Raw genomic sequence first — 26372 nt, forward strand, 5'->3', positions numbered from 1 at the left:
TAGTTAACAAGCAGTCATGAGAACAGAAATGAAAACCATTTGAAATAATTACTAGAACTATACTCACAGGATCCTGAAGGAATAGCAAAACGAAATTAACTATTTCATTTAAAATTCCCTCCATCTGTTGGTGGCAACCTTCTCCAATGGCAGAGAGTGCCATCAAGCCAGCATGCCTGTACTTCCAGTCAGCTACAGAAAAGTAATGATGAAATGTTACTGGTTTTGGAAACCACAAAGAACTACAAAGATGAATCACCTTTTCTTTGCAGGGGCTGGGGGGCACAGGAGGAGGTAGCGTGAAGAACAGGAGATGGAAGGGAAGTTAATGAATCTACTTGATTTGTTAAATACTTTTCCATTTTTCTCATACATACTTCAAGAGATGCACAAAAAATTGAGTGTCTAATCCAGGCCAAATCCAGACCTAGAAGAAAGAATTCTTAACTGCTGATACAAGTATGTACATAGTACTAATACCTGGAAACTGCATTTTAATTAAATGAGCTGACCAGGGAAACATCAGGACAGTATTTTTATTTCCCTCTCCCCCATCTTTTTTTCTGTTTTAGTATCATCAAAAAAGCCTAACCCTTCCTCCAGAAAAAGGTCTAATTACTCAAACAATATCTAAATTTAAAACAAATACATGATTGATAMTAAACTTTTCAGCAGTCTTCTCAAGGCTGTAAGAACAGTAACATTCAACTTATGGATGCAAACCTTCCCCATCTCCAAGTCTTATTAACCTATTTTCAGAATAGTGGGTGGGTATTGTTGAAATGAATTTTTCATGCCCCTCTCCTTTTTTTTAGGTAACGTGAGAAATTTCAATTTATTTTATTTCTTTTTTACAGAAAACCTTTCTCTGTGATAGAAACCACTTGGATTACAGAAGAAAAAACCAAAAGAATAAACAGTTAATCAAGCAGCCTGTGGAAAAGGCATGTAATGGAGACTTATCTCCCAAAATAGTGCTGTATTTCATTATTGCTAGTAACATATTACATTCCTGGCATGAAGAACATCACAGTTCAAAGCAGTTGAATCCTGACATTCAAGYTTCTGTCTGACCAGGATGAGATGAAGTGTCATCTTGACAGAAGGTACCGCAGAAAAGCAGCAGTTTATTTTGGGCTATTTCAGTTCATTAGATGTTTCTAGTTAAGCCTACACCTCGTGACTCTCACTGCATTACTGTTAGCATGTATTCAAAACTTGAAATTAATGAATCTACAAAATGAAACACAATCATCTGTGGACCATCTGGCCACCCAACTGAAACTCAAAAGTCTTAAAATATTTCAATAAATATTCGTGCAAGAATGGGTAGGAGAAGAAGTTTGACTTCTGAGAGTACTCTCAATATTTTAGTCTATGTGTCTTCATCTTTTCTCCCAAATCCCTACCAGTGAGAGCCTTCAATCCAAAAAATCTTTTGCATTTCCCTTCTCCAAAGAGTACTAATGGTTATGGAAGGCTCTGACCCAGAAGAAAGCAAGCATCAGGTATGAATTGYATGACCTCCCTCCTCTTCACAGGAGTCAGGTCTTTGAGTGGTTAGACTCCACACCCCTCTGAGTATGCTACAAAACTACGTAGTTGCTAGTGTAGAAGCYAGCAACACTGGGTCAGGTTAGCCCAGCTTCTTAATAAAACTTTTTTGATAAAAAAACCTTTAATCCCAAACAGATTTTGTAAGTCCTCACACCCAGCAGGTGCTACCTTGAGTAGCCCACTGTTCCATATCCAATATGATAACAGCCTTTTCTGGACTGGGTTTGAAACCATGAAGGTAGAAACAGCACCCAGAACTTCTGCGTTATCTTCTACTCCAAAGGATCAAACCACTGGGCAAGTGAAAGTGCATGAAAGCAATGCACAATATTTTTTGGAATAATTGGCTGAGCAGGCATTACAGGTATTTTAGGAGGAAAAGAAGCATACAAAACAACTGATAAGAATATATGGAAATACTTTACAAAACAAGTACTAAAATGAGCATACCAAAAGACAATCAGCCTACTAAAGACCTCTATCCATCAAGTTCCAGGGGGRAAAAAGCAAGTTTTCCTCTGTAATGTATTAAAATTTCACTTAAATTAAGCACTTCTGAAGAAACAAGAACACTGAACTACAGAAAAACAGCTGGTGCTTTAGGCAAATTTAAAGGTACTGTGAGGGTCTGTTTAGGGATTTAGGGGATATTTTAAATAAAAACTGCCCAAATATTCCCTTACGTGTTCAAAAAATGTACTGCTTTTTTAATGACATCTCTGCTCAGCTGTCCATGCTCCAGAAAAAATGTTCTAATGCACTCCATGTAAGTTTAATAAATCACAGTCTAAGAGAAGGCATAAATTTTGAAGTTCACAGCATTTACAGTTTTTGCTGCTGACGTCAAAAGTGGTAATCTATAACAACATATCAAGTAGCTAAATATGCAGACTTAAGGGGTATCAAAGTTCCTGGAAAGGACAGAATTGTTACAAAATAATGAAAGAAAATGCAGTTACTTACGATTTTGGAGCATTTGCATAATATGTTCTTTAATCATAGGCAAAACAAGTTTCCCTCCAAGGCCACATGCCATCCTGTCCAGTGCACTCTCACCAGCCACTGCATTGCTAAATATCAGTTAAACAAATATCAGTGGTTTGATATCTACAATAAAACAAGCAGTACAACAGAGTGCCCTTCCCTGCAGTTCTAGTCTCAAAACTTTTGCCAGCTGAAAACATGAGCTTCTTAAAGTAAATAAACCATACCCAAACATAATAACACACCTACACCCATCACAAAATAGTTATTTACTCTTCATTGAAACATTTATTATCTGCAGGCCATTGCTTAAGTCTTCTGCCTAAGAAATTTGAGCCTTACTAGCACTGGGACCAAAAATACAGACTGAATTTCACAGCACTTACACACACCTACAAAGCTGAAGATAAATTTGCATTGAATGAAGCAGTAACACTGGCCATTGCTTTGTTGTCATGAGAACACAAATCAGTTTAGATTTGCTATGATTCAGGTAAACCAGCAGAATTCAAACTTTGACACACAAGAGGCCATTCTTGTGTGGCTGTATTCTAGTAGCATCACTTCTTGTCAATGGCTCAGGCAGAAAATATCCAGTCCAGACAAGGGAATTTGTGACTCTCAGCCAGTTACAGAACTTAGAATAGCCAGTGTAAAGTGATTTGTTCCACCCAATGGAATTATTCCCTACAGAAAAGCAAGAAAGTTTCCAGGACACAGATAACTACTGCTACAGTCTGGGTATGGCTGGCACTGTAATAACTCAAGGCTATTACAGTCCACCCTCGGCATCCATGATGATGAAAAAGCYGAAAAAGTAATGGTTCAGAAAGGGATCACTCTCCCTCTTCTTTGAAGTTGCAGTCAGCAGGGTCAGAAACAGGTCTTCAAATTACTATGCTTGAATCCCCAAGTCTCATTACAAACCACAAATAATCTAGAAACTCACATATTGTGAACAAAGGTGATTGTGAAAAGATATTGACAGTATTGTATTTGTTCTTCTGATTAGCCATGTTCAAATAAAAAGACACATCACCAGAAGGACAATGGAGCATGGRCACACAGGGTTAAACTTGAGCAAACTCCCTAAAGTTAATAGCAGCTTTCATCTAAAATTCCATTCCTTGAGCTCCTTCTTCCCACCATTAATTCACATATTCAGTTTCAAGAAATAGTTTACCTCAGAAAAACAACTACATCTCCCCCTGCAATGTTCACAAGACTTGTGCCAAGAAAAGAGGCAGTCGGATAAACCTYTTCCTCCTTTAGAATTTCCCTGCTTTAAGAAGTCGAAGTGACAAAAAACTGGAAATACTGAAGTATTCCCTGCTGCTTTTGTATAGGCTGACTCATATCCCCTTTAATCAGATCTGAACACACCCTAACTAGGGTGCAGCCTGATGATCATTAGCCTGTTCCTGGGACTGCACAAAAATTAGTCTTCTTAGGAAGCTACACAGATTCAAGCATCAGAAGATGTTAGATGTTAGRAGATGCACATCAGCCACTGAGCTCTCAAAAAAGGCAAGCTTCAATGGTGGGAAGCATAACAACACTACGAGTGACCCTGCCAAAAGAAAAGCTGCCCTCACACACACAATCACCAGAGACCAGCTCGTGTCCAGTAGTTTGTGTCTAAGCCTCAAGCTCGCCTATTTGAGGGTTAAAGAAGCTACATTTCTCCTTCAGGCTAAGGTTGTTGAGCATAACTTGTTTTCTGATCTGTGCTCACTCTAGTTGTGACTTCTAACAAAGAAAAGGAAAACTTCCATTACAAAATCCACAGGCAGCTAAGCTGTATTTAGAAGAACAAAGTTACAAAGAGAAAATGGCATGCCTCAAGTGGATGATTCAGCTTACTTACTAAGCTGCCTAAAGCAAGCCATCTGAATAAATTTCCACACCCTGAAAAGCTTGATAAGGATTTGAACTTTAATATTCTATCCCCCCTTGAAATTTTACTGACTGAAAAGATTCAAGTACTAAACAAACCTGAATGGTGTCTGACACCTGTATAGTAAAATTTCAACTTTTAGGAAACAGGTTAGAAGGGTATGGTCTACTATGTGAGGGAGAGAAGAAAAGACAGCTCACTTTCAATTTCATAATGGAAGAGAACTAAAAAAAATATTTCAAGTAAGGCAAAGATTAAACAGATTATTCCATCAATTCCTATACATCTACAAGTGTCATTACCTTCCTGCTGTCCATTAGAAGTAGTTTCACAGCTCAGGGTAAGCCAACATCTATTGTCTATTTTGCTATRAAGATCTCTAAGCACTTTGCAATAAATTGTCTTAAAATACTAATTAAAATACATCTGAGTCTGGATGAGCCAGGTACGTCAAAGAAGTGTCTAGACGACTGGTAAATGAACATCCATGTCTTTTTAAGAAGTGTGGAAATAGATACCTCCTACATCTGTTTCTATTTCTACTTCATTGTAACTGTAGCTGGACAAAAGGAAATGTAACAGGATGCTGTACACAAACCACMGCTCTAGTAAAAAGTTGGAGCAAGCTACAAAGCATGTAGGAATAAGAAAATCTGAATGATTGGACATCTTTAGAACTTTCTTGCCTAACACACAACAATATAAGCTATTGCTAGCCACACCAAGGGATTTAAAATAATAGAAGTATTATAGCATTTTTGAATTAGGTGAAATTCAACATGGARTTCCACCATGCATGATGATATCCTGCCAAAGATAGCCATCTTTTTCTGTAACGACATATTTTCAAGGCTGTAGATAAAGAAAAACATGAAGAAATTGGTTGYAGATGATTAAACAGATAAATATGCTTCAGTTTTGCTTCCAGCTAACTTCAGGATTAGCCTTAAATTTAGAGGATTAGAAGGCAATGACTTCTGAGGTAATATGCATGACACAAAAAACAAAAGCTAAAAGCTCTGAAAAGCTAAACAGTACGAAAGGGGCAACCAACTTGTCTAATTACAGCAAATGTGAACACTGAAATAATTTACTTTCGTGCTGAACACTACCTAAGTAACCTACATATAAATTGCTCAGGATTGAAGAAACAAATTTACAGTAGTTACTTGAATAAAGAAAAAGTAATGCACTGCAGTTATTTGCATTCTGCACTTTCACTATGCCTTAAACCACAGCCTTGTTAATATATTGAAACAACTGGTTTTGTAATTACCTGTCAAAATCATCATCTGCAAGTTCATCTGCATTTGCCCAATCTTCATCTTCTTCCAAGTCAACCATCATAGCTAACATCTGAGGAACTGAAAAAAAAAGTTTTAAACTCAGCCTGCTGTCTTAAAATAGATTCCCAAATAAGCATGAATTTTAGGWTTTTTTCCTTTCAAAWTTTTTTTGAGAGAAATAGCTCTTCTTCCAGTAGCAGATGGCCAAGTCTGTCAAATTGCATCAGCCAATAATTCAGAAATGATTGCCAGAGAAGTATTTCCAGAACAGTCAAACTGAGAGTAAAAAAATCTTGAGTGTGTAACTTCCTAAGACTCAAAAATTTTTATAAGTCATGACAATTATAAAATGCAAATTCCTTAATAAAGTCTATGTTCTTGAAAGAGTTAAAAATAGTATATATGCCTCAAGAAGTCAGATATACTTCCTTAATTTTTCTTAGACTTTGACATCATCCTTTGAATATTTACTAATGAGAGTATTAGTTATGAAAGAATAGTACTGAACCCTTAGTTTTATTAACTTAATAAATTTCAGCTATATACAGTGGTCACTTGGCAAAAACCTTTTCTCTTGCAATAGTTCAAAACTTGAGATTTCCTTTTTCCYATCTAATGCAAATTTTTGCTTTTTATCATGAATACACCTTGCAYATTATAATCCCCCAGTTTTCTGCTTCTACCTCTGTAGATTGATTCTGTCCATTCTTCTCATTCTAGGTCTTTATAAAGACTATTATACAATCTCTAACACAACATAAAACTATTATGCAATAAGCATCACCTATTCTTACAAGTTCTCACAAGAGGAAGGAGTACAATGATTTGTTTGTTTGCTCTGCCAGCTCCTATGCACTTCAAAAGCACAAGGGGTGAAAAGTCTACCTTGCACTTTCAGAGCAAAATAAGGCGCTCTTAAGCACTTTTTTATTTTGTATTACACACTTTTTTTTTAATAAAAATTATTTTTACTTTAAAAAGTAATTACAATTACTTTTTATTGCTCAGAGCAGTTGTTTGAATTTAGTATCATTTATGCAAAAAGTTTCACTTTGACCTGGAAAGAAAAGGTTTTAGTCAAATACTCAACCTTTGACCTTTAACAACCTTTTCAGGACATCCTACCACGTATCTCTAAGACAGCCATTATAGCTAACTGCTCCTTACAGCAACCTACCTGAAAAACTAGCAGGCATCTGGTAACTGTCCATGCTGTTAGTGAGATATACTGGAACTGATCAAGTATACTGCAACTGCTGAATTTCATAATATACCTATACTATTTGTAATCTACCAGAGACAACACACTAAGCAAACTCACCACCACATATCTGGACAGATGARAAACTTCTGATCAACTGATGACAGAAAAAAAAAAAAAGCTCACTGACAGCACTGTAGGGCAAGTATCAAGAAGAGATCAAATTATGGATTTATTTGCTTGATGTGGCTATGTATTTTCAGATTGACAACATTCTATGGCTGCAAAAACCTCCAGAGGGCTTTTATATGCTATCACGATAACTTAATGGACACTATGATCTCTCTAGCATGATTCCCACTTGTCAGAATTTTATATACACTTATTAAACCTAAAAAAAAGGCCRAAGTATTACAGTCCACAAGGTTTTCAAACACAGACACACATAAGCACATACATGAGAACCATGGATTGTCACACCATCTGTGGAAATTTGGAAGACAAACATAATCTGACATAAATGCTATGCGGCTCTGAAAAGTCATGCCAGTGTTTGTTGCTACTAACAAACAAGGCTGAGAACAAACTGTCATTCAATGTGCTCTGGCCACTATTACATCTAGAACCTGCAGTATCTTTTTTCTCCTTGATCTTTTATATGAATATGGTTGTCAGTAAGTGTAGTTTCACAGAGTTTTTAAAAAACGTAGAGTGTGCATGGAAATTTCAACATTGTCCCAACAAGCCCTCAAAATTTAATTACTGCCAATATATAGACTCTAATAAACAAGTTAAGCATAAGCCCACTAAGCCTGCTTCTTATCAGAGCAATAAAATACTGTGCAATCCTGTGAGCTCAAGAAGGAAAGTCTTAATCCAAGTGGATTCCTGAGCAGCTAACTGGCACACAGGACACACACTCCTAAACGAGCATCATGCTCAGTAAAACCAGCACAAGATGACAATTTTATCCAAGACCCAGTTTTAGGTGTGAGTTGAATGAAAACAGAAAACCTTTTAAACTAAAATACAAAGCCAAGACAGAAGCAATCCTATTTTACTACCTTTTTATCACTCCCTGAACACAACTGCTTTACCAGCTCTGCAAAATAAACGTCCTTCTCCTTAATGATATATAAATAAGACTAACTTTATGATGAATTTCAAATGAAAAGCATTTTATTCCCATAYGTATTTCATTCCTAAAAAGCAATTAGCAACCCAAAATAATAGCAATACATTCTAAAGAGGTAAGAGGTACTTCTCTTCTGAGCAAATAAGCTTGTAATGATGTGGGRTCAGCAAGTGTCAAGTGCTAATTCCAACAAGCTACAGGATGGAGTGAAAGTAAAGTGTTCTGAAAATTTACAGATTTCAAAATATATTCTGAAAGAATCCCTTCTCTTCTCGTCAGTATTTTAAACACTTAAGCCTAGAAGATAGTTTACAACATTTTCCAACAGTAGTTTCATAGCTTCAGTGACATCTACACAACTTACCTCAGCCTGAGCAYACACAAAAAAATTTGCCTTTTATGCAAGTTTCAGAAAACAAGAAAGAATTTAGAAAAACACAAGTGTGGCAGGGAGAGAAAAGCAAGCTACACTGCTGTGCCAGTGACCTGCTCTAGTCACAAAAAGGATTTAAAAGACAGAGAAACACCGGGGCAAACAGCACTGATGCTGGGGCTGCCCAGAAGGTGTTTTTAGCATTTCAAATAATAATGCATGATTTTTAAGTATCTCTTCAAAGACTTTACYATCTGCATGGTAAATAAACCAGTTATATTATTTCTATGTATTTACACCTGCATRTGATTTTTTAATTCACAGCTTTAATTCAACACTGATGGTCAATATGCATGCAGCATTCCTTCAGCCTACAGTCACCAGCACCAGAGAATATCTGGCCTACCAAACTTCAAACACAAAACTTCAGAACTAAATGCCAGCTTTTTGTTACAGTAAAATTTTCCAAAGCCAAAAGAAAAGCATGAAAGTAGTCTTTTCCTGGGAATATCTAATAAGAGTCCACTGTATTTTTATTCAGATTTTTGATGCTGCGTAGACACAGATTAATTTATGAAGAATCATAACAGAAAGGGGGTTACTCCATTGAATGACACTGAATAGAGTTTTCTTAAGTTATCAGCACCAGCAAACTCTCAGATGTGATTTTACCACTGACCACCTGCAAAATCAAATTAATATTGTAAAGGATGACTGTTTGAACAAAAGAAATGAGGAAAATACTTACTGGCTTGTGCAATAATATTTGTATGCTTCCTCAGCATAGCAGCAGCAGTTTCTGACAAGGCCACAATTACTTCAAGTGCCAACTGACGCTGCATGTTACTGAGACTGGTATCTGCACACAACTACAACCCAAAAGGTTAGAGTAAATGGTTAGAACAGAAGTTTTGGGGTGGAAAAAGTGATCCTTAAACATTTCAAGTTTTACCTTCAGAGTTAGTTGCAAAGTAGCTTCTAAATGTGGTCGTAAATACTTAGGAACAGAATCTGCAATTTCTACAAGGGATTTCAGAACAGAATCATCGTTYTGGTAGCAGGAGTCATTTAGAGCCTATAAAAAGATAAGATGAAGATACCATTAAATAGAAACAAACAACACTATGAATAGGACCAGTGTTATAAAAGGAATTCCATTAATTGTATTCTTGTTTCTCTGAACAGTCTCATTTAGCATTAGCAGTTAAGCAGCCAAAGCCTTAGGCCACAAGAACTGACCAGAGTGAACTTTTTGTTAAAACGAATGCTTCTAACAATGAACTAGCTGATTCCAACAGATGCAAGCAGAATGAAGATAAGAACCAAGGAAATAATTCCAAGAGAATGGAARTAACTTCATTAGAAGATCAGCCCAGCAACAGTAAAAACCAGTAAAGAAATCAAGAGACCAACAACCAGAAGTAAACAGCTGGGGATTGGGCCACGAGTGGTACATGTACTATTGAGAGGCATGAATGAACTGGGGTAGGGGTCCCCCTCCGGAGGCATCAGCTCAAGTTCTAACCTGACAACTAATACAAGACAATTGGAAACCTTCACTCAGACTTTCAGCAGGATCCCATGGTCAGACCCTACTACAGTGACCTGYGTGCATAAATCCGTAACAGGATACTATGCAGGATCCAAAACTACAAGCTTTCTACAACTAAGTTATGGCTCACAATGTTCAAATCTAACACTGCAGATACTCAGAAAGGATTAAGGTCACACATCAGAGGCTCCAACATATAAAACCACTGAGTTCTGACCAAAACTACTTCAAAATCTATTTAAAGGAAAGTAACTCTGCCTAAAAGAAGGAAAATGAGCCTAACTCCTCATTTGCCTGTTATGTGAGAAAAGCTTTGAATATCTTATGCTTACAAATATCAGGAATCACAAGATTAAAGAGTTTTTTTCCAGACATCCCTGGAGAGCCACCAAATTAAAGCAGATCTTTTAGTCTTCAGTCACAGGACACAGGAAAGAGAAAAAGAAACCAAGCTGTTTGCAACTATCTTTCCTAACCCACATCCACATTCTGAAAAGTAATTTAAAACTTACTTTTAACTGATCAAGGTGATATTTTAGTGCCAACACAGAACACAGTTACTCAATAGTGTTAAAATCTAGAAGTACAACAAAGCTCCAAAGAAAAAAGCTTTTAGACACACTTCTGGGGTTCTGAAAGGAATTTTCAATAGCCAAGTATTTTATGTCTTCTTAATGTTTAAATATTTTTTGAAGTGAATAACTAAGTGATTTTTAATACTTAAGTCTAGAATTCAATGCTTTTGATAAATCACACTTCTACAAACCACACTTTCAACATAAAAGCAGCATCATGTAATATTGGAAATATTCTGGAAAAAATCTGGGAAAAAAAAAAATCTATCATCACAGTTAAGGCCTCTTGGTCTAATAGCTACCACATCCTCTCATTCTTTCAAAGGGTAATGACATATTTACCAGAAGTTTCTGCAAAACTGTGTTTTATACAGATTGCAACTGACAGYTTTTTAAAGCAAGACTGATTTTCTGAAGAAAGCAGCTCAAGGTGAAAAGTGAGCCCTAAAAGGCAGAGGTACTCTTTTGTAGTCTCAAACAACATCCAAGAATCTCAATGAAGCTCTATCTGCTTTTAGTTCCACTGCAAGATAAAGCTTTGGGTAAAAGTTTCAACTGTCAGTTTTCAAAGTTCAACTTCTCACACACCCATTAYAGATCTTGCACTGAAAGGCCCGATATGCCAAGTCAGAATTTTATTTTTAGCTTCTTTACCGCGTCAATATTTCAACAAAATGAAMTTCAACAGCAACAAAAAAAGCATCCAACTGTCTCCAAAGGTCACTCACCACTATTCTAACACATTCCTATTTATAAACTCAGATCTTCATACCCATCTTGTGTTACCACAGCCAGAAAATCTAGTTCTTCCTGCAGTAAGTACTTTAAAAAAAGAGATTTCGTAACATGGCTTTGTGCTCTGTATTTGCAAAATAAAACTTGAAAATGCGAGCMAAGTGCCTGTATTTTTACATTGTATTAATAGTGTAATAGTAGCCTTGAAAGTTATAGCACTCAGTGAGCTATTAGCCCAAAATCTAAAACTCACACACTATTTAAGTGCTAAACATCAAGACAAGTGGTATGACCACTGCAAACCCTGACTAACCCCCAACTTAGACACTACTCTGCAGCCAAGGTCCTCTCAGCCACTTACAACTTCCAAATAACCAAATTCTTATTCACAAAGTCACAGACAGGGACTAACCACCAAATGGTGACCTMAATATGAAAACACTTGATTTATACATACTATAGCCCATTTTCAAGTTCAAATAGTTTGAATAAATTCTTCTCCATTTCCTTTTAAGATCAAGCAGAATTCCATCAGTTGCAGACGCCAGTRGATTTGGCACAATTTTTCTTCAGCTTGCCACAAAGCACATGCAGTTTACAGCTCACACTGTCAACAAGAACCTGCTGTTCTGACTGTAGCAAGAAGCCTGTCTTTAACATAAATTTAGCCTAATTTAAATCCACCAGAAGTTCACTTCCTCTGTTATCATAGATACTTAGTTGCTTCACACTATTTCTTGATATAGAAAGGGAAGTGTACTGTGGAATTGTCAGAGCTCAAACAATTTCTGTTTCTGGTTTGGTTTACAATAGGCTTCCCTGCCAAAGTAAATAACTTTCCACTAGAATTTCAACTTTTGCTCAAATTCATCCATCCAGGAGATCTAATCSAGCTTCAGAAATTGTATGAAGCTTAAAATGGCATTTTATTTGCAATTTCCTATTTTATCAAATAATAAAGATAATTTTTGCAGACTCTCGCTCTCAGTCTGAGAATCTATGTTCAGAATAATTCTGTGCTTTCCTCCAAAGTGAAAAGATACAGGATATCACAAGTATACAAATTCCCCACTTACACATTACTTCAAATCTCTTCAATTTACACATTCTCAAATCCCAKATTTAAACTATATTTCAATATCATGGCTAATTTTAAAGCTGTATGATTTTGACCTATATAACTTACAAATAATTTTAACTCATTTATCTTGGTAACACTACGTAAGTTAATCAGCACTGAGCTATTTTCCTTAAAACCATATCAATTATCCTTGGTTTGCAAAATTCCTTATTAGTCTCCACTGTATCTTACAGGCRATTGCTGTCTGGCTAACAGACTCAGTTAATTCAGGTCTCAGAAAAAAAATCACAATTTTGCAGACCAATAATTTATGATAAAGTCAATATAGACGGTTATGGCACACTGAGTGTTACTTATTTGGTTTCTTACCTGCAAGATTCCAGGTAGCAAGTCTGCAAAATGTTTAAGAAGGGGAGCATTGAGCTCATTAGCAAGCACAAATGCAGCTGCAGCTCTAGCAGACAAAGTCTTGATCTAGAAGACACAATTGGAGAAATAAATGTGAGAAACTAGTACAGAAACATGCATTTGTTAGTTTTTAATGTGGGATTTTACATTTTTGTGCAAATTAASGTAAAGTGATAATGAAGACCTTCAGCTTCTATGTCCTCCACAATACAAAAAGTTTGTCATATGATGAAGTAGCAAGTATTCCCTAGTTTTGCTTTTTTTTGGATGGTTTTCATTTAATGAAAGAGGAAAAAACCCTATTGTTTTCAACTTCCATCACCAAAACTTCAAATTTGCATGCAAGAGTCAGTCTCATTTTTCAAGAAGCGTGATCCAGCTGTTTAAGACATGCTTCTTTAAAGGCATGACTTGTGGTACTTTAGAAAATGTTACTCAGTTGACTTTCAAAGGTCAGAAAAAGTAATCAATGGGGGAGCAGCAAACTGAACCCATAGACCACAGCAGGGTTTCCTATCCTTGCCCAGCATTTTCCACAACAAGAGAAACATTTTAAAGTACAATTCTCTGCATAAATCAATAAATCTGAAGCCTTCCAGAAAAGTAAGCCTTGCTTACACACCCTTAGAGTAAAACATGCACATACAATTGAAGGAGCTGTCTTATATTCAGGCTTTTGAGACATACCAGGTACAGATACTGTACACAGAGACACTACAGATTTAGACTGTTAAACACAAAGGCCAGAAAGAGATTTTAATGAGGAGTCTGTGACTCCTCAATGCTGTGGGCTAAAACCCCATCTGCTTGCGGCCACTGCAACTGGGTTTCTCCATGCATAGCCAGGAAAGAATCTGGGCCTAAGCAACGCAGATATGAGCAGCCAGTCAAACTTTAGGACCACAAAAGGGTCTGARCCTTTTGTTTTGCAGCAGGCATAGTCAAAACTCCGTAAGTACATCAGTTTCAGGTAATGCAATTCTCTGATCRAAATCTATTGTTTGACCTTTATGTTTGAGACTCTGCACTGAGTTTCTATGCCCAGAACATATTAAAATCCCAAAAGAACATAAAGGTCTTACTGAGGGATGCTCCTGATCTTGCATACACTGAACCAGCATTCTCTTAATGACCTCCAAATAGTGTTGCTGTTGATTCCCAAAAATCCCAGGAAAATTCCTAAAGATAAGACCAAAAAATTAATAAAAATTCACACAAGTTAAGGTCAAACTACTATTTTAAACTTCTCCATTTTTTAAATTACAGATTGTAACTGTAGATGTTAGAGTTAAGTAAGACCGAATACAACAAAGTAAATGAAATAAATATGATTCCTAATTAATCAAGTTATGACAGCTTTTCTTTTATTTTTARACATGATTTGCTAATCTACAAAAATGTAGCTTACCAGAAAATATGTAGAGCAGCCTCTCGCAGTCCCACATCCTGAGAGCTGACAGAGTCAAATAAGAATTTCAGAACTTCTGGCCACTGGTTGTTGCCCTCTTCATCTACATTAAACACAACAAAGTTTTAGGATAAGCAAACTTCAGAGTTGTGAGATCTCAAATGTGCAGGAAAACCAGTCATCACTACTGAAATAATTAAAAAAACCCTGATCTAAAGATGTGCCTAAGTCATAATGTAAAATACTGTGAAAYKTTTAATTTGAAAACCCTCCAGAACRSAAGATGATCTCTATTTACTCCTATATAGCAGCACTCAAAAAAAGAAAACTGAAGCATTGTTCAGCATGATTTATGACAATTTACACAAAACTTAATTTATAAACCTTAATACAATCTCATCTTAACCTGAGCAATTTAAAATGCAGAGTGCAAGAATCTTATTTTTTCCTGGTAAAGGATGTGACCAAGTATCAGGTTCTATTATAAACCATGGAATCAGTTAGCACATTATGTGCAAATATCTAAGCAAACTAGAGAACAAGAGATACAAATACAACTACTGTCAATACATCAACGTTTTACCACAAGATTAAACGAARTACCTAATAAATTCCTGGCCAATTCAGCAACAATGTCACATATTTTCTTTCTCATAGTGGACTGCACTTCTATCTGGATAAAGAGCAGCAATTCACTTTTGACTGATGTCTGATCCTCAGGTGACAGAGCTGGATAAACTTCTTCAAATGCAGATGACAACAGGCGGCGCAGAAGGACAGCTGCCATCTGCCGAGCCTGTTGAAGGAGAAGTATGTATGTTAAAGTGTTTGATATGATAATCATGCTCTTACAAGGGAAGACTGACATCATGCTTCCAAATGACACTTCCATTGTGTAGACTTCTYTGGTGAATGGAATGCCTCTCAAGCAACAGATGACAATTAGGACAGTAAGAAAAAAACACAGTACAGAAACATCAGCTTACAACCWCATTTCTGRTAATTACAACTCTTCAAAGARATAATCACAGTACTGAGGTATTCARATTTTTTCTACAGCTAAACCTCAGATATATTTGGTGACAAGTTAAGGACTTAGCTGTGTTATGGAAAGATCTTTAAAGCATACATTCTTTCTCCTTTAAATAGCCTAATGAGGGTTTTCAGATTAAAAAGTGACAAAGTGGGCACAACTTTGTCAGATAATTAACCTCTAAGCCCTCCTACACTCTCTCAAACAACTAAACTTAAAGCTAAAGATTCAGGAACCTACAGCTAGAATTTCGCAAATAAAACTCTTCTCTGAAAAATAAGAGAAAAATAATACATTTTGCATATGTTTTGCACATATGCAAAAACAACCCCAAATCCAAACAAAGCTTTCAGCGTTTTGCAGGGCTATGATGAAACTTTTTTCTTTAAACTTGAACTTAAGCATAGGAACCTCAATATCACATATTACAATCTCATTTCCTGTATGCATACAGCAAGTCTACGACAGTATCGTTTACATATCTGTTTTTATTTACAATTGTACAAGAACTAGAAGCAAAAAACATGGCTTAGTAATTCAAAATTACTAGAGCAACACATGCAGTAAAGGCAAAGAGACACATGAAGCCCTGAATAGCTTAATATATTGTTCACCATGTTTCTTTAAGGATATACAGTAACTAAAAATCACCACCSAAACTTGTAAAGTTTAATACACATAACAAAACCTTATGTGTGTTAAATTCTCATAAAATATAATCCAAACTCAGTTTTTTGTAAGATATTCTTGTTTAATGTGCATTTGAATGACAAACATTTACTTGAATAAATTTTGTCACATGAATGACAAAATTTATGTCTCTGAAATTCAGAAACGTTTAATGAGCAGTAAAAAGTAATCAAGCCAAATTTCTCAATTGTATTACCACAGCATAACCTGTAGATGTGAAACACAAACTGCTGCAAAGTGTTAACTTCTAACACACCCTGTAAATATCAGATATTGCTAGAACATCACTCAAGATACTATTYTTATATTCTGCAGTTTCTAGACTCACTATGACTTTTTCTAACCTACCCAGCTCTCTTCAGTACAGCTAAAGAGTAGTGCACACAAAGTGTCTCTCTACTAGCACAAGGAAAGTAATAGAACTGGACCCGACTCTTGATCATTCCATATCTCCTCCTCAATATCTCCAGTGTGGACTAAGGCCCCCACATATGTAGGATGAGCTCTTCCCTAGTAGATCTAAGGAAGGCAGCAGGTGCTGCCCACAAGCACAGCGCCCRCCTGCACTGTAGTTCCCATCAGAAGCCAAGACTCTAGCAATGGACTGTGACACGGGGAATGTGAGTTTGGAAGGACTTTCATTACTCAGTGCCTGYGGGAATCTCACTGACAGTGTGACCAAAAATTTTGATGGTACCACAATATAATGGTATCTTTCCTTCTCCCATCYTTAGGAGCACCAATATTGGGAGATTAAATTTTTCCTCATTAGCAYGGTAAACTTGCACAAGAAATGCCTTGAGTGGTGAGCAAGTTTACTGGGACTAAACGTGGCACAAACTCTGGTGTTACATCTTCCCTTATTCAAGGCATTGTGTTTCAGTGCATATTTCCCGACATCTGATAATGACTGAACTTGCATTATATGATACCATTTCCTTAAGTACTAATAGGTGGACTGGCAGGGAATAGATGTTGAGACTACATGCTTTATGAAAACAAARATAAGATTTTCCAACTCTGAAGAATTAAAAATATTAGAAGACTGATAAACAGGCTGGTTGCAAAGTAAAAACACAAGCAGCAAGGCGTACAGAAGGAAACAAGATCAGCACTACATGAATTATCCTGGTTATAGTTATGAGCTTAGGAAAAAAAACAATCCCCMAAATCCCTGAAGGAAATTCAAGTGTTTGAAGGAGTGACAAATGAGCAGTTGACTTCTAATAATAAAAAACGGCATATTTYCAGTATATATTCACTTACATATGAAAACTATCATTGTTAATTTAATTATGACAAACATAGCTGAATTAATGGCACCTCTAGGGCTGTTTCTTCTAGAGTAAAAAAGAATATATTTATTTTTCACACACCCCAAAGATTCTGTTATGCTTATGTATTTCAAGATAAGTACTCAAACAAGMATTTTAAAATCCTGCAATTTAGCAGCAATAGCTTTTAATGAGGAGAGGAACAATATAAAGTGTACATCCCCAAAGAAGAAATTACAGCTACCAGTGAAGCATAAAAAGTGCACATTTTTTCCCAGCATTGGGTCCTCTGCATGTCTAAATTATGCTCACATACAACTGAAGTGTCAAAGCTACTAATAAAAAAAGTAGTCATAATACTAAAATTTTAACATACTGTTTCTTATTAGTAGAATTTACATGGTGTCAGAAATGCTTTAGTATTTTAGGGTTGATGGAACCAAGGCACAAGAAGAAAACCAATTTKTTGAGCAGGATAGCAGCAGAATTATGAACAGCAATCCAGGACACCATGCTCTCCACTGGTATTCAAAGTGTCTACATAATCCTATATACTTCATAAGAGAAAGTCTGACTATCTTGAGTAATACTGTCACAGTAATTTTTACTTTTGTTTTACTGTTCCTTTTTCAAGTCCTCAAGGAGGAAAACATGCTGGGACGGAAATAAAGAACATTTAGGACACATAGATGGACTTGCATRTCATTCAGGGATCTAGTCCTATGTTGAATTCAAAGTACAGAGAGCTCAAGGTCCACAGACARCTCAAAGGCAGAACTGTGGCACATCCTTGGGCTGCCTTCCTTCCTCCTGCCCTTCCCAAAAGCTGAACCAGAAGCTATCCACAACAGCAGTCTTTGGACTAAGAAATCCATCCCTTCATGTGACAATATGGGGAGACGTCAGGGGCCTCTAGGAAAGCTGCAAATACAGCAGAAACAGTTTTACAGAGCATTTGTTATTTTATCAGTCATCTGTAAGTTACAACACAACCAAAACCTGCCAGTCCAGAGTTAACCAAGAAAAAATGAATGCAGGTTGTACAACTTCTGCTCCTCTCAAAGATTTATATGGTAAATCAAAACTGCAAAGTAACAGTCTAACATCTAAAACAAGTCCTATGAATAAAATCAATCAAATAAACTGTGAATGTATACCACCTTTCTGTAAAACCCTTTAAAATGCAGGTGCATAGGAAATAGAGTCCTAACTTCATAATAGTGAGACTACAACTCCCAGAAGTTAGGACCTGGGTTCAAGCCYCTCCTCACACTGAGGTGTACTAGTTTGCACATTATCTGGCACAGAAGTGTTCTAACTGCTAAGTCAGATGCTTCTCTCCACTTCTGTGAACAGTGTTACTTGGCTATTAGGAAAGYAYGAAATAAGAGCAGAGGAAAAATGTGACTATTTCCACAGTTTGGGCACCTGGCTAGGAGAGAACTTGTTATACAGTTAGTTAAAAGAGTTATTCCTAATCTAGTTTAATCATGTTTTCTATGTCAAATGCAAGGAGTATTGGGAGCACAATCTACATCCCTGTACCTCCATCATAATGCCAAACAACTAGGTTGCAGAGTCAGGATTCCCCCAACTGCTGTCTGAACAGTCCTACAAATAGTCCTACTCTCTATAACACAAGACACCCAATTCATGCAAAGATGATGGAGTATTTACTTCAGCCTAGTTTTCCTGAAAGGAGGTAAAGGAATACAGAGACTTCCCAATGACGAGGAATCTGAAGTCGGCTTTCAAATAGCCTGGACAAGGGATTTTTAAAGTTCTACAGCTCCTTCCAGCATCCTRTGTTCTGTGGCACTGCYACATTCAATGTGCTCARAGCACAMATACCAGGCCCAAAGCTCTATCCACTGGTGACATGCAATATTCTGCTCGACATTTGGATCTATACAGAATATATCCACAAACAACCTGTTGATACCAGAACCATATTAAACATGCACAGAATGTTTCCCAGCATGTTTATATGCAGTGTTTAGATTGAGCATGGGGATTACTTCACTTAGGCTCTAATTAGGCTACTCAGTACTTGGATTTACAGGGAAGAGATTGCTTGTCGGTTTTATTAATCAGGATTTTGTGAGTCCAGCACCTGATGTTTACTTATGTTAAGAGCTAACATTTAAATCTTTCTTTGATTAATCCATTGGCGGAGTTAAATGTCAAGTCATCCTACAAATGTTAGCCTTTGATGTCTTTGGCAAGAATAACTTGTATGGGTGAAAAGATTTTTTTGTACTTTGCAAGTTGGAATCCAAGCCATTGCAAGATTCTTAAGTTTTACACTGGCTATTTCCTTAGCTCATGTAAAGGGAATAAAATCAGTGAACATATGAAACAAGAATTTATTTACACTTTGTAGTAACACTGCTCTACAGTTTTCTATCATTTGAAACATCTCAGAGGGGCATAAAGGAAAACTAGATACCTCTTATGCAACCAGTTGACAGTATAATATTGAAGGATTCTGTCAGAAGAACACAACTTTGCAGATAGATAGGTATCAGAAGGGGTAAACTGATACTTTCTTAGCATTAAAAAGCACAAAAGGCAACTAACTCTGAATTGAATAGTCTACCAGAAGAGATCATCATTGGAGAAACAGCACACATACGCTCTTAAGTTCCGAAATTCTACATGCTACGTCCTTCCAATGCTCAGTAAAACTGTAAATCTGAAAACTTAAAATACAATATTTTTACTTTTAAGTGACTCTGAAATGTGTAATATCTTGAAAGCTCAGTAGTTCTCCACYCTGCATATCCAAGTGAATAATGGTTTTACTAGTCAGTACTTAACTGATTGCTAAAGTTGTGAGCCTTTACAAAACTGAGGAGTAACTACCAGGCACACTTTATGCCTAGATTAAAAACYACATATAGTCCTTAGACTGCTCTCCAATCACTCTGTAATACTACTAGATGACTTAAGCACTGTAAGACAACACACAAGTTCAGCATTTTTAGGCCCAGGATCCCAAATGGAAACAATTYCTCAACTGTAACTTGCAGAAACATGACAGTAAGTCACGTATTAGTTACACATTTTAAGAAAATAATATTCATTAAGCAAAGCACACAACAGAAAACACTGGAGATTCAAGCAGTTGCTTATGAAACTAAATTTCTGAAACTAAATATCCTACACCAGTAAGTCTCAGCTGGTGAACTGGGCATGTAACAAACAAGATGAGAAGATGAGTGATCCCTCTACAAATGGGCAGTAAATGAAGATGCTTCAGCAAATCTAAACKTGCTCATTTATCCCCAAAATGACGGACACTGATTTCCCCTCTCCTTCTCCAAATTTCCTTGAAAATGAATCCAAGGTGATTGAGCCATACCTCCTCGGGAGTAGCATTGTTCCTGATTGCCTGCAGGAGGTAAGTGATCTTTGATGGGCCTGGAATAGTCTCGTAGGTCTCCTGCACAAAAAGAAATGCAGCTCATTGTAAACATTTATTAGAAAGTTGTGTTAAACATTAATATGAATTGACTTTCCTTTTAAAACAACAACAGTATCCATTCAATTTCTGAAAAAAACTTACCAGAATAAAAATTAAAACAATCAAAATAAAAATTTATGACCTATTTTAAAATTGTGAGTAAATCTTAGTTATCTAGTAAGATCTGCCATATTGGAATGATCTACATATGCATGAGTGGCCACTTAGGAGATTAGTTACAAAATATAACATAAATAGAGCATAAACTCATAGAAATACAACATACATGGAACATACGCTACTGGGAATCCATCATAGCTTTTATCATATACAGGAATTAAGAACTTTGGAAGCCTGAGACYAAGCTGTGACCAACAGTTTAACAATCATGGACAAATGCATAGTCCAAAAATTTCATCAGTTCTTGTTTTGAACCTTTTTATAAYTTCTACAATGTTATGTGGCAGCCACACATCTCAACCACACATTCTGAATAAGAACTTCTTTTTTTTTAAACTCCTGCCTGAATTTCAGAAAAAGACGCTATTTAGTCTCCTCCTTGGAAAAACCCTCTTAACAAAATGAAAAGTTTATTGAGAAGTTCAGTTATGTTGTCTTACATGCTTCTGGCATGCATTTCATTCATTACTCCTTTTAAAACTACATTGTTACTTAGAAGCTGGAGTGAAAACACAGCAAAGCAACTTTTGCTATCCAAAACATGGTATATATGAGCATTTTAAAATTCAAGATGCTTTTTTTAAAATATAGTAAGTCTATATAGGCAGGTGTAGAATTACAAGCTAAAYAGCAGCCCCTCATAACATTCAGAAATAGTTCTATACTTAGTAACTCCAGGTTACTCCAAGTTTTGTGGACAATCTTGAAGATGAATTACTTCACCATTTCCAAATATTCATTATTCCATCCTGAACTCAAGGAATGAGCCTACTCTGCAAAGCTCAGGCTCATTCTCACCAATTTTCTGCCTGCCTACTTCCCATTTCTAAATCTGCAGCAATTCCTTCCAATACTCTAGCTAACTCTTACACACCTCGACAGGGTACCTGCTGTTTTCAATAAAGTAGTTTCACATTTAACRTTAGACATCATCTTCCTCTCCTTTCTGTACCTACTTCCTAGTAGGCCTTTTCCACAAATTCAATCTTCATTTCATATTCTCTCTAGTTGCCAATATACACTCAGTCAATGAGATTTTGAATCCCCAATGAATCCCTGCATTTAATCTAATCATTTCATGGAGACTGCAAAATTAAATGAGGTTTAGGGTCAGAATAGAAAGTCTAGGTTAAGCACTTCCATGAATGTATATATTTATATTGCACTATTATCTACAAATACAAAAATTAATCCAGAAACACAAGGGTTCCYTAAACCCAGGCCCAGCATGAAGTTATGCTTTCACAGACAGCTGAAGCACAGTAAAAGCTGGCTTCCCTCATGTCAGTTCTGATAACCATAAAATTCTATTTTGAGTTGTTTATTTAACTCACTAAAAATGGCAACAACCTAAGCAGATGCTCRATGGTATAACTCTGTAAACTGGATTCAGAGGATGTTAAAGAAAAGGGGCACAAKGAATACATGGCCAAACCAAGAACCTTCCCTCTGGGCTGGTGAAAGACTTCTTTGCTTGCCCCATCCACTTTACTACCAGTCTTGCCCACACCCTAACTATGCACCTGCATCCTGCTACATCTTACTGTATTCTTTTAGTTCACAATTAGTTCCCAGTTATCTTATACAGAAATACAAATTTCTGACACAGCATGACCAACCTTCATAAGACATGCAAACAAGTATCTATTATCTACACTTACTACTCATATTCTCCCAAACATGAGAAATGCCCTTTAAAGAAATAAATCACCAAAATAAAGTAAATATAAGTTCCTCTGTCAGAAGACAGATGCACAAGTAAGAGGAAGACAGGCTTTTATAGTCAACAGAGAACATTACAAGATGGATGATAAAATGAACCAACCAGATTTCAGCCAACTAGTCAGGTTATGCGCATGCTAGCTTATACACATAATCACAGAATGTTTTGGATTCAAAGGGACCCTAAAGACCATCCAGTTCCATCCCCCTGCCATGGGCAGGGATACCTTCCACTAGACCAGGCTGTCCAAAACCCCAACCAACCTAGACTTCAATACTTCCAAGAATGGGGCACGACAGCATCTCTGGGCAGCCTGTTCTTGTGACTCATCACCCTCACAGTAAAGAATTTATTCTGTATATCTAATCTAAACCTGCCCTCCTTCAATTTAAAGCCATTGCCCCTTTTTTATCACTGCATGCCCTTGTGAAAGCCCCTCTCCACCCTTCTTGCAGGTCTGTTAGGTACTGGAAAGTCTCTCCACTCTTCTCTTTCCCAAAGCTGAACAATCCCAATTCTCTTATCCYGTTTTTCACAGGAGAGCTGTTCAGTCCCTCTGATCATCTTTGTGACCCTCCTCTGGACTCACTTCAACAAGTCCACAACTTTCTTGTGTAGGGGCCACAGAAATCAGGTGGGKTCTCACAAGAGCAGACTATACACATACAGATCCACACAGATAAATTGAACGGAGTTTGGAGTCATCAGGTTTTCTTCCTCATCCTTTTTTTTTTTTTTTTTAACAGCTTTTACTACAATCCTCCCAAACAGGATATGACTCTACATATGACTCTACATCTCCATCAAGTTCAGTTTTCAGCTGAACACCCCTCATTCTCCTTTCAGTGATCAGACCTATTGGAAATAACCTCAGTCTCTCTTCGTAGTTCCCTGTCTATCCGTTTCTCATTCTGACTGCTTTTCATTAGATACAAATGAAAACCTGCTATTCAATTTACCTGCAGTTATTTGAATCCTTTATGCATTCAATCCAACCCTGCAACAGTAAGTATACTTTAAATGGCTGACTGGACTATGCTGATGTTTAAAATCAAGTATGAGTCCTGTATGATTTTATRAAGCAAATATTTTAAAGTCTATGCAATACTTTTATCCAAAGGAATCTTACTTCAAGAAATAGGCAACTTAAGTCAAGCTAGCTACACTGTAGAGAGACAGAGCTGTATTTAGAGGTAAAAGTTCATTGACCCACAGGGAAGAGTAAGGGGGGCTTTTTTCACAGCAATGCATGGTGGAAAAATGAGACAACAGGCATAGATTGAAAAAAGGAGTTTTAAACTGGAAGAGGTCCAGATGTCTCTGTCCTAATGAGGACAGGCAAGCAGGAGTAACTCAAAAAGCTTGTGCAGTCTCCATTCTTAGAGGTTTTCAAGAGTCAGCAGGACAAAGCCCGAAGTGACCTGGTCTGACCTGATAGCTGACACTGCTTTGAGCATTACAGACCTCCTGAGGACCCTTCCAWTCTGAATGATCCTAAACCATAAAAATATATGCAGCACACCTTGGAAATATGCAGAAACTGATACCAAATTCAGTGAAGTTAAATAAGTAAAGTTATACTACTCCTTGTATTTTTTTTAAACTAACAGACTTAAAAAGCTTGGTCTCTATCATGCCAATTAAAGTTTCTTATTGTGACTGACCCTAGTCAGTCGCATATATATCTACGAAGATTTAAAAGAACTTCAATTCAGTTCCAAGCAAGTTGCCAATAAAATCTGTCAGTTGCAAGAATCTAAGTTTTAGAGTTCGTATCCAATGTTTTATTTCATAGGCATTACGACACAGCTGTGCAATGAACTTGTTGTGTTAMGATGCCAACAAAGTTCAAAAAGTTATTGGAAATGTTTTTAGGTTATATGTAGGCAGTTGAGAAGAGAAAGAAATTCAGCTCCCACGGAATGGCCTTCATTGCAGCTCTATGTTCAGGAATGTGAGAATAATTCTTGCTGCCTCTCTAGAGAGTGCAGTTATCACTAACTTCACTAGCTTTCACTAGCTTTCTAAAAAGGTATGTCTTCCCTCCTTCTCACTCTCGATTCATATTTGAGGAATTTTCACTGCAGCATCAGGAATAATGCTTTTTATTCTTCACCAAACAATGCACTGAACTCTGCTGACCGCTGGAGTGATGAGAGCGATAAAAGACCCGATGCAGCCATGCAGTGGGAATTCATTCTAAACCTAGACGCCGGTATTTAATTCAACGGGAGAGATTCCCCACCAGGCTTGACAATGGAGCCTTAAGCATGACAGAGAGAAAAGAATTAACGTGGCTTAGCCGCCACAAAGAATTTCAGCTGAAACAACACGTCTGAAAACTTTTTGCTGATAACAAGAGAAACTCAGCATATTGAAAACACTTCTTTTGGGTGAAATACTTCTTAGCTGACAAAACAGYTTAATACACACGGGGCCGTTCAGAAAAGTTAAAAAAGCAAACTACTGTGAGGCAACAGAAGGACCTCGGCCCCGCTCCTGCCGGTCAAGTCGGGGCGGGGGCACGGAGCCTCTGCGAGGGGCACCTCGGGAGCGCACACAAGAGCGCTTCCATCGCGCCAGGCACCAGCTCTGACCTTCGGCCCCGCTCCTGCCGGTCAAGTCGGGGCGGGGGCACGGAGCCTCTGCGAGGGGCACCTCGGGAGCGCACACAAGAGCGCTTCCATCGCGCCAGGCACCAGCTCTGACCTCCTTCGGGAAACGCCTCCACGCCCCCAGCCACCGAGAGCCGGCCCCCCCACACACCGCTGCCGCCACCGGCTTGTGGCTCCCCCTGCGCGGCGGCGCCGGGGCCGCGCTCCGTCACGCCGGGCGGCTCGGGCGGAGACAGCCATGGGCGACCGACACAAGCAGCCCGGGGAACGGTCCCACCCGGGCCCCGGGGGGGTGTAGATCTCGCGGCGGGCGAGGGGCGAGAGCGGTGCCGGACACGCCGGAGCGGGCGCGCAGGGGAGTAACGGGACCCTTCGCGCCCTCACGAGCCGAGGGCCGGCGCGGGCCCCGCGCCCGTCAGGCGAAACGGCCGCCACCGCCCGGCCCCGCCGCCCCGACCGGAGGAAGGCCCGGGCCGCCCGGGCGGCAGCTGGTGCCGCTGCTCACACGTGGGGCTCGGCCGGCCCCGCCGCCTCCCCGTCCCCCTCCCTTCCTTCCTCCCTCCCTCCCTCCAGCGAGGCCCGGCGGGTCTGACAGGCCGTCTCGGCGGCTGCTGACGCGGCGGCCCCGTTACCTCGGCCTGCTTGCGGACCGCATTGTCCGGGCTGAGCAGGTTGCCGAGGAGGGCGTAGAACTGCTCCTGCTCTGCCGCCGCCATTGCTGCGAGAGGGAAGGAGAGGGAGGAAGGGGGAGAGCCGGCCGCGCCGCCGGCGGGGGGACAAGGGGCGGGGCTGCAACGCCAGCCGCGCTCCCATTGGCCGCGGCGCACGGAACCTCGCCCCCGATTGGCCCTGCCTCCCTTTGACGTCCCGGCGGCTCGGGGCGAGGCGGGCAGCGGGGAGCGGCGGCTCAACCGACCCTCAATGGGGGTTTGTCTCCTCGCGTGCCATTGGTGCGGCGCCGCGCCGGGGGCGGGAGGCAGSGCTCTGATTGGCGGGCGGCTCCGGCAGCCTCGGCGGGATTGGCCGCAGCCGCGGTCGGGCGGCGCGGGCAGGGAGGGGTCGCGCCGGGACGCGGAGCTGGGGCCGGGCCGGGCCGGGCCGGGGGGAGGGGAGGGACAGAAAGCGCGGGAGATCGCGGAGCGTCGCCTGCCGGCGCTCGGTGACGTTGTGCTGCTGTCCCGCCACACGGAAGCACTGAC

General features: G+C 38.8%; 1 protein-coding gene across 1 annotated transcript in view; it reads right to left on the reverse strand.

Moving 5' to 3' along the window:
• Nucleotides 1-25960, reverse strand: part of IPO5 (importin 5) — a 45647-nt gene extending 19687 nt beyond the window's left edge. Inside the window, exons 1-11 of the mRNA XM_057366201.1 lie at nt 25806-25960; nt 20554-20634; nt 14796-14988; nt 14193-14295; nt 13867-13963; nt 12746-12850; nt 9386-9508; nt 9182-9302; nt 5715-5802; nt 2521-2627; nt 68-192 (exon numbers count right to left, since the gene is read on the reverse strand). Of these exons, the coding sequence (XP_057222184.1) occupies nt 68-192; nt 2521-2627; nt 5715-5802; nt 9182-9302; nt 9386-9508; nt 12746-12850; nt 13867-13963; nt 14193-14295; nt 14796-14988; nt 20554-20634; nt 25806-25889 (1227 nt within the window). The 5' untranslated portion in view covers nt 25890-25960. The remainder of the gene's footprint in view (nt 1-67; nt 193-2520; nt 2628-5714; nt 5803-9181; nt 9303-9385; nt 9509-12745; nt 12851-13866; nt 13964-14192; nt 14296-14795; nt 14989-20553; nt 20635-25805) is intronic.
• Nucleotides 25961-26372: the final 412 nt, after the last annotated feature.

The sequence above is a fragment of the Malurus melanocephalus genome, unplaced genomic scaffold, assembly GCF_030028575.1.
Source record: "Malurus melanocephalus ecotype Western Australia unplaced genomic scaffold, MMel_1.1 scaffold_61, whole genome shotgun sequence".
NCBI classification, from domain to species: Eukaryota; Metazoa; Chordata; class Aves; order Passeriformes; family Maluridae; genus Malurus; species Malurus melanocephalus.